At 44.8% G+C, this 11,426-nt stretch overlaps 1 protein-coding gene across 1 annotated transcript; it reads right to left on the bottom strand.

Annotated features, from left to right (window-relative positions):
- Window positions 1–2,823: 2,823 nt before the first annotated feature.
- LOC121559085 (scavenger receptor cysteine-rich type 1 protein M130-like) lies at window positions 2,824–5,535 on the bottom strand (the record flags this gene model as incomplete). The annotated part of the gene is made up of 5 exons (XM_045220394.1): window positions 5,478–5,535; window positions 4,674–4,979; window positions 4,261–4,548; window positions 3,016–3,114; window positions 2,824–2,912 (listed from the first exon to the last, which is right to left on the bottom strand). Coding segments are annotated over exons 1-5 (840 nt in total), but the record flags the coding sequence as incomplete, so codon positions are not given.
- Between the last annotated feature and the right edge of the window lie 5,891 nt (window positions 5,536–11,426).

Genomic DNA, 11,426 nt, shown 5'->3' with positions numbered 1-11,426 from the left:
GAGAGAGAGAGAGAGAGAGAGAGAGAGAGAGAGAGAGAGAGAGAGAGAGAGAGAGAGAGAGAGAGAGAGAGAGAGAGAGAGAGAGAGAGAGAGAGAGGTTAAATGAACATCAACATGACCTTTCATGATGTGATGGGGAAGATAGGCTTATCGATGGTATGATGCAACAACACACGTGTGTACATACACTATAGAAACAAAAGTATGTGGACACCCCTTCAAATTAGTGGATTCTATTTCAGTCAGACCCCTTCCTGACAGGTGTATAAAATCGAGCGCACAGCCATGCAATCTCCATAGACAAACATTGGCTGTAAATGGCCCATACTGAAGAGCTCATTGACTTTCAACGTGGCACCGTCATAGGATGCCACCTTTACAACAACTCAGTTTGTCACATTTCTGCCCTGCTAGAGCTGCCTAGGTCAACTGTAAGTTCTGTTATTGTGAAGTGAAATGTCTAGGAGCAACAACGGCTCAGGGGCCATTCCCTCCCCTACCCTGGACGACGCTGGGCCAATTGTGCGACAGAGCCTGGATTCGAACCAGGATCTCTAGGGGCACAGCTAGCACTGCGATGCAGTGCCTTAGACCACTGCGCCACTCGGGAGACCCATGATGGAGAATGATGGAGGCCACTGTGTTCTTGGGGACCTTCAATGCTGCAGAAATGTTTTGGTACCCTTCCCCAGATCTGTGCCTCTTGCCTCGACATAATCCTCTCGGAGCTCTACGACAATTCCTTCGACCTCATGGCTTGGTTTTTGCGCTGACATTCACTGTCAACTGTGGGACCTTATATAGACAGGTGTGTGCCTTTCCAAATCATGTCCAATCAATTGAATTTACCACAGGTGGACTCCAATAAAGTTGTAGAAACATCTCAAGGATGATCAATGGAAACAGGATGCACCTGAGCTCAATTTCGAGTCTCATAGCAAAGGGTCTGAATACTTATGTAAACAAGGTATTTCTTTTTTTCCCCTTTTCAATACATTTGCAAACATTTCTAAAAACCTGTTTTCACTGTCATTATGTGGTATTGTGTGTAGATTGATGAGGAAAAAAATAGGTTTAATCAATTTTAGAATAAAGCTGTAACGTAACAAAATTCAAGGGCTCTGAATACTTCCTGACTGCACTGTGCATATACAGTGGGTAAAACAGCATGTAAACATTATTAAAGGGACCAGTGTTCCATGACTATGGACATAGGGAAGCAGTCTCTAAGGTGCAGGGTTGAGTACCGGGTGGTAGCCAGCTAGTAACAGTCACTAAAGTTCAGGGCAGGGTACTGGGCGGAGGCCGGCTAGTGGTGACTGTTTAAGAGTCTGATGGCCTGGAGATAGAAACTGTCGCAGTCTCTCTGTCCTAGTTTTAATGCACCTACACTGTCTCCTCCTTCTAGATGGTAGTGGGGTGAACAGGCCGTGGCTCGGGTGGCTGAGGTCCTTGATGATCTTCCTGGCTTTCCTGTGACACCGGGTGCTGTAGATGTCCTGGAGGGCAGGCAGTGTGCCCCTGGTGATGTGTTGGGCTGATCGCGCCACCCTCTGGAGAGCCCTGAGGATGCATTCTGTGCAGTTGCATACCAGGCGGTGATACAGCTCGACCAGATGCTCTCAGTGGTGCATCTGTAAAAGTTCATGAGGATCTTAGGGGCCAAACCTAATTTCTTCAGCCTCCTGAGGTTGAAGAGGTGCTGCTGCGCCTTCTTCACCACACTGTCTGTGTGAAGGGACCATTTCAGGTTGTCAGTGATGTGTACGCCGAGGAACTTGAAGCCTTTTCACCCTCTCCGCTGTGGCCCCGTTGATGTGGATGGGGGCGTGCTCCCTCTGCTGTCTCCTGAAGTCCACGATCAACTCCTTCATTTTGTTGACGTTGAGCGAGAGGTTATTTTCCTGGCACCACTCCGCCAGGGCTCTCACCTCCTCCCTGTAGGCTGTCTCGTTGTTGTTGTTAATCAGGCCTACCACTGTTGTGTCATCAGCAAACTTGATGATTGAGTTGGAGACGTGCGTGGCCACACAGTCACTGGTAAACAGGGAGTACAGGAAGGGGCTGAGCACGCACCCCTATGGGCCCCCTGTGTTGAGGATCAGGGTGGCAGAGGTGTTGTTGCCTACCTTCACCACACGCGTCGGTGGCACTGTGTTATCCTCAATGCGGGAGAAGGTGTTTATCTTGTCCGGGAGCGAGGCGTCGTGTCCCATACGTGGCTAGCTTTCCCTTTATAATCTGGGATTGTCTGGAGTCCCTGCCACATACGTCTCGTCTCGTGTATGAGCCGTTGAATTGCTCATACTTTGTCCCTGTACTGTCGCTGTGCCTGTTTGATACACATCCATGTTCACAGTCACCTTGCCACTGGTGTCTCTCTCTCTCTGTCTTTCTCTCTGTCACTCTCCCCCTCTCGTTTTCTCCCCCTCTCGTTCTCTCCCCCTCTCGTTCTCTACCCCTCTCGTTCTCTCCCCCTCGTTCTCTCCCCCTCGTTCTCTCCCTCTCGTTCTCTCCCTCTCGTTCTCTCCCTCTCGTTCTCTCCCTCGTTCTCTCCCTCGTTCTCGTTCTCTACCCCTCTCGTTCTCTCCCTCTCGTTCTCTCCCTCTCGTTCTCTCCCCCTCGTTCTCTCCCTCTCGTTCTCGTTCTCTCATAATCAGTACAGTACTGAAGAACAAACCCAAGATAGTGCAACACAAGTCAAAGATACACATCTGGTTAATCACACACCTTAAACACAGATATAGACCAATGTAGAATCTGAACCCTGCTCAAAGACACAAACATTTAAATGACTTGTAACGTCTGAGTAAATGTCTTTACCTTGTAGTACAGGTAGAAGGTGGTGATGGCTGTCAGTAGGATCAGCAGCACAACAACGTGTCTGATGATGAAGGCTGGCCGAGGAGAGGCTGCAAACAGAAACACCTTTGATGAGGGGACTGGTCATCATCACATAGATCTGTGGGAAATCTGTCAATTACAAAGTTATAAGTCTGGATCATGTTCAGTTACCTGTGACGGTGAGGGAGAGGAGCTCACTCTCAGAGGAGAAGTTATGAGAGAAAACATAATTGTCATAAACACAGCTGTAGTTCCCTTGGTGGGAGTCATCTGCAGCAGGGAAGAGGAAGGCAGCAGAGTGATTGACAGCTGGCTGGGTCTGGGTTCTGTTGGAGCCGGTGAACGTGAGGAGGAAGGAGCCTCCTGGGTACTGTGGCTGAGTGGAGCAGGTGATGGTGAAGTTGTAGCCCCTAAACACTTCAGGCCCCTGGTGGCCCCTGGAGACCCCTCCCATTGAGTCAGTCAGGAAGATATCAGGCTGGACCAGGAGATCTGTAACAAGAAAAGAGAACAAGAAAAACATCATCAACTAGTTTCCTATAGATATGACAATAACATCCGCATGTAACAGTGCTAGCCACCCTCCCTCACAGGGCAACATGAGTAGTGGGCCTACAGTCACTGAGACAACATATGTTGATATCAGGCTGAAGCAGGACATCTGGAACAAGAGGAGAGAAAAAGAAAACGTAGCTCCTCAACTACTTTCCTCATTTAGATATGACAATAACATGACATGTGGCAGTGGCAGTGAGTAGAGACGTTTACTGAGATAACACTCAAATACAAAAGCATTCTGGGATATTTAAGTTGTATTTGATTCCTACTTGACTGAGTGATTTATTTTGCAGACTTACAAGCAAACAGTCATCATTAGAGGGGCAGAGGAAGTTGAATGAATAAAGGGAATCAGTGGAATATAATGATCATATATTGATATTTCCTGAGCAGATCACTTATGTGGCCTACCACTTCGTGGCTGAGCCAATGTTGCTCCTAGACGCCACGTCGAAAGTCACTGAGCTCTTCAGTAAGGCCACACAAGCTACTACCAATGGTGGTCTGTGGATTGTATGGCTTTGTGTGATCGATCCTATACACCTGTCAGCAACAGGTATGGCTAAAATAGCTGAATCCACTACATTTACATTTACATTTTAGTCATTTAGCAGACGCTCTTATCCAGAGTGACTTACAGTTAGTGAGTGCATACATTATTTTTTCATCCCTGCCGGCCATTCCCTCCCCTACCCTGGACGACGCTGGAGCCGGTTTGCGCGCCCCATGGGTCTCCCGGTTGGAGCCGGCTACGACAGAGCCTGGATTCGAACCAGGATCTCTAGTGGCACAGCTAGCACTGCGATGCAGTGCCTTAGACCATTGCATTTTTGGCCATAAAGTGTAGCTTGTTATTACCTGAGCAAATCACTGTGAATCCAAGAAGGAGATCATAAGTTGAATACGATGTCCCACACTCCCTCAGTGAAGGCTCAGACCCAGAACAGTCAACTCTAAACCCTCTAGTGGTGTTTCCAGGTAGAACTGAGACAGTGGAGCCACAACCCAGCTGTCTACACACTACTGCAGCTACAGTCTCCTTCTTCCAGTCTACAGCTCCCACAGTCCTCCACTCTCCCTGGTTGTACCGCTCCACTCCACCAGCACAGCGACTGCCTCCTCCCACCAGCCTCACATCATCAGGCTCTGAGAAAAGAAGAGAGAGAGACGGTAATCTTACTATTTTCTCACTAAAACACACCTATATTGCCTCTCATATTTTTCACTCCAGGTGAGAAACAATGTTGATTGAGTGACAAACTGTTTCTTACCTGAGCAGGTGAGTCCAACTGCATTACCAGGTAGGCAGGTGTTGTTTTTTCTGTCTGAGGTGTCACAGTCCAGGAGAAGGGACTCATTGCCTTTACACTGGAACTCTTTATCCCAGGTCTGACCCTCACCTTCTCCATAGAGCCCCCCCTGTAGAGCTGCAGGAGCCCCACAGCCAAGCTCCCCACAGACTACCTCTGCATCCTGCTGGTCAAAGTCAGCTTCACACACTGAGGCCCAGGACTGACTGGACTTCACCTCCAGTCTCCCAGAGCAGACACCATCTCCATCCACAAGCTGCACAGACTCTGGAGAAAAAGAGTTGGTTGAACATTCAATCAGTTTTGTTGATGACACTGTCAAGGACTAAACACAAATATGTTGGATAAAAGATTGTAGGTTGCTATGTTTGATACTGTAAGAGGTAGAAATGGGTTCTTAGTCACTCAGGACAGGGTTGGGAATAATGCAGGCAGGAGACAGGAATAAGTTCACTTCACTTTATAGAAAATAAACAGCTGGACATCCATCAGGCAGCTTCACTTCAGTAACATCTGAACTACAATGATCTGCCCATGCACATCTCCCATAAACCAATATGACAAACACAAATATAATGTTTAAATATATCTAACATCTCTCCCTCTCTTTAAATGAAATGAAAAACACATAAAACATGATACATGTAAATCTTGTATAATGTACCAATTAAATATCTAAATATTACCAGTGTCTTACCTGAACAGATCACATGATGATAATATTCACCATAACAGACACCAGGTCCTCCTCCACGGATCTCACACTCTCTAATAGTAGACTGATCTCCACTGCAACCCCATAGTGTGACTCCTCCTCTTCCATCTTCAACCAGAGGTCCTCTAGATGCAGCTATAGCATTCCCACAGCCCAGCTCTCTACACACAACCTTAGCCTCTTTCATGCCCCAAAACATAGAACATAGAACTGACCACTCTCCTCTGTAGAAGACTTCCACTGTCCCAGAACAGGAAGTGGTCCCATTCACCAGTCTGGCTGGTTGTTCAGCTGTAAACAGCAGAGAGGAAAACACAGTGGTGAGGACAGATTATGACAGGGCTTCTGTTATTCTAACAGCAGTAATGCTTTGTGGTTGACAAGTATTAGTAGTTCCATAAAACAGTACTTGTTATTGGGTTTTAGAATGGTGTGTATGGACACATGAATTTCTCCATGTGGGATAATAAAGTTGACTAATATTGAACTGCTATAATCACTGTAGATGTATACTCTACCTACCTGGTGGACTGATGCTTTGAGCCTGGATATCTAGAGAGAGAGAGAGAGAGAGAGAGAGAGAGAGAGAGAGAGAGAGAGAGAGAGAGAGAGAGAGGCAGAGGTTAAATGAACATCAACATGACCTTTCATGATGTGATGGGGAAGATAGGCTTATCGATGGTATGATGCAACAACACACGTGTGTACACACACTATAGATACAAAAGTATGTGGACACCCCTTCAAATTAGTGGATTCTATTTCAGCCACACCCCAGCCATGCAATCTCCATAGACAAACATTGGCAGTAGAATGGCCCATACTGAAGACCTCATTGACTTTCAACGTGGCACCGTCACAGGATGCCACCTTTCCAACAAGTAATTTAGTAAAATGTCTGCCCTGCTGGAGCTGCCTCGGTCAACTGTAAGTTCTGTTATTGTGAAGGGAAACGTCTAGGAGCAACAACGGCTCAGCGTGAAGTGGTAGGCCACACAAGCTCACAGAACGGGACCGCCGAGTGCTGAAGAGGGTAGCATGTAAAAAACGTCTGTCCTCGGTTGCAACACTCACTACGAGTTCCAAACTGCCTCTGGAAGCAACGTCAGCACAAGAACTGTTAGTTGGGAGCTTCATGAAATGGGTTTCCATGGTTGAGCAACCGAACAAAAGCCAAAGATCACCATGAGCAATGCCAAGCATCGGCTGGAGTGGTGTAAAGCCCACCGCCATTGGACTCTGGAGCATTGAAAACGCGTTCTCTAGAGTGATGAATCACGCTTCACCATCTGGCAGTCCAAAGGAAAAAATCCACGCAGCAATGTATATTTACCATTACCTCACTAATGCTTGTGGCTGAATGGAAGCAGGTCCCCGCAGCAATGTTCCAACATCTAGTGGAAAGCCTTCTCTGAACAGTGGAGGCTGTCATAGCAGCAAAGGGGGACCAACTTCATACTAATGGTCATGACTTTGGAATGAGATGTTTGACAAGCAGGTGTCCACATACTTTTGGTCATTTAGTGTACATTCCCTTTCCATGGAAATGTGTAACTCTCTTTGCAGATGAGTTTATATCTAATTTAATACCTTTGCTTTGTCTGTTTTTGAAATCATTCATTTCAGAGGTCAGAGGTCAAGCTGAGCCGGACCAAAAGTGGAAGAGTGGAAAAGGTTACTGGTTGTGATGACATCACTGGTTAGAAGTCAGTGATGAAAAGATATTCAGTTGACTGCATGTTAGTCTGTTGATGTTAATTTAACCTCTCTCCCTCTCTCTCCCTACCTCCCTCCCTCCCTCCCTCTCCCTCCCTCCCTCTCCCTCCCTCCCTCCCTCCCTCCTGTTGATCTTGACTCAGGTAACAGACCTCTAACTTCTACCCCCTACTCCTGCTCTAACATACAGTATCTCACAAAACTGAATACACCCCTCGCATTTTTGTAATCAATAACATAATTATCTATATACTACCAACAACATCATAACAATACTCTACATCATAATCAATATCATAACATTGATAATCAATAACATCATTATCTCTATACTACAAACAACATTATAACAATAATCTGACAGTTTGAACCAAGGAAGCCTTGTGGTAGACCAATGTGGTTGATTAACAGAGCATCTGAGTGTGTCCCAATAATATCTCCTTTCTCCTGAAGTGTGCACTTGATCACTACTTCCCATAATCTAAAAGCATTGGATTGGTGGAGGCATGGATTAGTGGGAGTTTCCACCATATTTATAATGTTGATGTAACCCTATCACCACAGGCTCAGATAAATCCATAGAGTAAAAGTATGGTGAAAAGGTCCACTCAGTACATAATAAACCTGGTATGACTAAACTCGCTAAAGAAAAACCAAAGAGACCAGGGTTCTTACCTACAGATAGAATGTGTATATGAAAAGAATGAATAATGAATGATCCACTTGCAAACAATTGGCAATACACACAATACAATAATATTTTAAGATAACCTAAACCCGGGTCCTAAACTGAAAATGTTCGTTGGCGCCGTTGGAGCTATAAAAACAAACAGTCTAACCCCCACAGTTATCACGATAGAAAGCCCTTGAAACCAACAGTTGACTATTTATAATCCAATAGGCAGAAAGTGCCCTGCATGCTTCCGAAAAACGATGTCCAGTGTCCCCGAAGCCCTTAAATGACCTCAGACTAAACTGTCCTCTCCAGCTCCCGATCCGACGAACCCAAGCAGCTCCCGAAGCCACTGCCAGTGGCACTGGAACCTTCGTCAATACAGCCAAGCAGCAAGCGAATTGAGACGACTCATTTCTAAAATATTCAACTATACATCTTATTTTGTTAAGGTAAGTAAAGTAGAGTGCAGTTAAAAACAATTCGGGGAAATAAACGTACACAAAATGTTTTCCAACTTCACAAGCGCACCTCTCCCCTCTGTTCAACTTTCCCAAGTTCTCTCACGTCACCCCGCTCCTCCGCACACTCCACTGGCTTCCAGTTGAAGCTCGCATCTGCTACAAGACCATGGTGCTTGCCTACGGAGCTGTGAGGGGAACTGCACCTCCGTACCTTCAGGCTCTGATCAGTCCCTACACCCAAACGAGGGCATTGCGTTCATCCACATCTGGCCTGCTGGCCCCCCTACCTCTGCGGAAGCATAGTTCCCGCTCAGCCCAGTCAAAACTGTTCGTTTCTCTGGCACCCCAATGGTGGAACAAGCTCCCTCACGACGCCAGGACAGCGGAGTCACTCACCACCTTCCAGAGACACTTGAAACCCCACCTCTTTAAGGAATACCTGGGATAGGATAAAGTAATCCTTCTACCCCCTTACCCCACCCCCCAAAAAATAAAATAAAACATATTGTAAAGTGGTTGTTCCACTGGCTATAAGGTGAATGCACCAATTTGTAAATCGATAAGAGCGTCTGCTAAATGACGTAAATGTAAATGTAAATGATGTCACCATAGTCTAGGACCGATAGGAACGTTGACTGAATAATCTGCTTTCTACTGTTTAGCGAGAGGCAGGACCTGTTTCTATAGAAGAAGCCCATTTCTATTCTCAGCTTCTTAACTAACTCATCAATATGCTTTTTAAAAGACAGCTTTTCATCTATCCAGATTCCCAGATATTTATAAGCAGGGACACAATCAATATGGACACCATTCAAAGTACATTAAATCAGTTATTTTGATGTGCACTAGAGAACAACATATACTGAGTTTTCCCTGCATTCAATGCTCATTTCAGGTCAATAAAGTTTTTCTGTAATTCCATGAAGGCAGACTGTAGTTCAGATAGAGCCTGGTCAACCGTGGGGAAATAGCATACACAACAACTATCAACTGTATACAAGTGGAGGTTACAGTTTTTTATAGACAAGTCAATATTGTTAATGTAAACAGCATAGGTGCAACTTTGGTTTTAGAAGTGGGGGAGACATAACTTTATTTATATTCATTTTTGTTTTTATCCAGTTGGATAAACACTCCAAACAGCCTACCCAACTGCTCAGAACCCTCCGCATGGTCCTAAAGCACACTGTCGCCTGATTTAACACCATCAGTAGATACACATTGAGTTCTATCTGTCAAGTCATTTTTTTACCAGTTACATGCAGCCTGATCTTGGCCAATTGAGCCAAGCCTCTGAATTAGCAGTGAGTGATCAACAGCCTTTGACAGGTCAATGAAGAGGGCAGCACAATGTTGCCTTCTATCCTTACAGTTAACCACATCATTTATAACTAGAGATGCAGCAGAGATAGTGCTATGACCTGGTCTAAAACCCCACTGACCCCATCTTAGCTGAGAATTAATTAAGGATTCTAATATTTTAGCTAGGCAAAAAAGTTTAGAAATAGAGCGATAATTATTTAGGTCACAAGGGGTCACCACCTTTGTGAAGGGGGAGTACATGGGCCGCCTTCCAAACCTTGGAGATAGTACCAGATATAACTGTCAGGTTACGGGTTGATGATTCAGCAATCAGGGGGGCAGAGCGCTGCAGTAGAAATGGATCAAGCATATCAGCCACAGTGGATTTTTTTTTTTACATCAATCTTAAGCAAGACATCTAACACATCACAGATAGTAAATAGTTGAAATGAAACAAAGATTGACTAGAAGTTGACGGGTCAACCGTTGAGTCAGCTAGAGGCTGGCAGAGGGAAGAGCAGTCGATTGGCTGACCAGGGTCAACTAAACCACCGTTTCTCTCAAATAAAAAGCCTGCCGAGGTAACATGATGATTAAAAGCATCACTTATTCCATTCTTCTCAGTTATGATGCCAGAGTCAGACAGAACTCCCTCCTAGCTCGAAAAACCTACCCTATTGTTTCAGTTTGTTAGGGACAAGAAACATATTCTACCTAAGCTACATCAACACAATGTCATGAAGAATGTTATTATTGTTTTCAAGTGAGTACACAACTCTAGTCTAGGCTGTAAACTGCAGTGAATAGCCCAGGTCATTTGAATAACCGTTCAAAAGCCAGGCATTTTGAATACATATTAATTTCAAAATAACTGCATCTAGCCTGTCTGATTTGGATCAGTTATGGGTTTTTACTCTGCAGTTTAACCTAGAAGGTCCAGGAACATTAGCAGGACAGTAATATTCTCTATTTTGTCATGATGTATCATCTAACAGAAACATTCTAACGCATATTAATTATAATAATGCGCGAGCGCGGAGGAAGTTGGATCCATTCTTTCCGTGTTTGGCGTCAGTGTTTTCAAAAGCGTTAGAAAATGAGGTGGATACTCCTGGGATCCTCTCTTCTCTCTTCTCACCTCCTTCTCTAAACCCATTGGAGAAGGTCAGAGGGGAAACCCTCCGGCTTTCTCATCTAATGGGTTTTGAGAAGGAGTCGAGGAGAGAGGAGTGAGGACGCAAGGATTATGCAATTGAGAATCTCCTCATTAGTGGAGAGGGAAAATCAAGAATGGATGTCTGAAGATGGGTGTTGCTAAATAAGTGGGAGGATCAACATAAGTGGAATAACATATATGGAAACATAACAGCTAATTGGGCAGATTGGTTGCCACTCAAAACCGTTTTGCGTGGCTGCTTGCTGCTTCCTTGTTGCATTTTAGCTAAGCGGGTTAGGCAGGTTAGGAGAATTAAGGTGGGAGGTTAGGAGAATTAACGTGGCAGTTTAGGATAATTAATGTGGCAGGTTAGGATAATTAACATGTCAGGTTAGGATAATTAACATGGCAGGTTAGGATAATTAACATGTCAGGTTAGGAGAACTAACTTAGCTGGTTAGGATAATTAACATGTCAGGTTAGGATAATTAACATGGCAGGTTAGGAGAACTAACTTAGCTGGTTAGGATAATTAACATGTCAGGTTAGGATAATTAACGTGGCTGGTTAGGATAATTAACATGTCAGGTTAGGATAATTAACATGTCAGGTTAGGATAATTAACATGTCAGGTTAGGATAATTAACATGGCAGGTTAGGATAATTAACATGTCAGGTTAGGATAATT

This window comes from Coregonus clupeaformis, unplaced genomic scaffold, assembly GCF_020615455.1.
Source record: "Coregonus clupeaformis isolate EN_2021a unplaced genomic scaffold, ASM2061545v1 scaf3720, whole genome shotgun sequence".
NCBI lineage: Eukaryota > Metazoa > Chordata > Actinopteri > Salmoniformes > Salmonidae > Coregonus > Coregonus clupeaformis.
The sequence above is the reverse complement of the archived record's forward strand: the minus strand, read 5'-3'. Positions and strand labels throughout refer to the sequence as shown.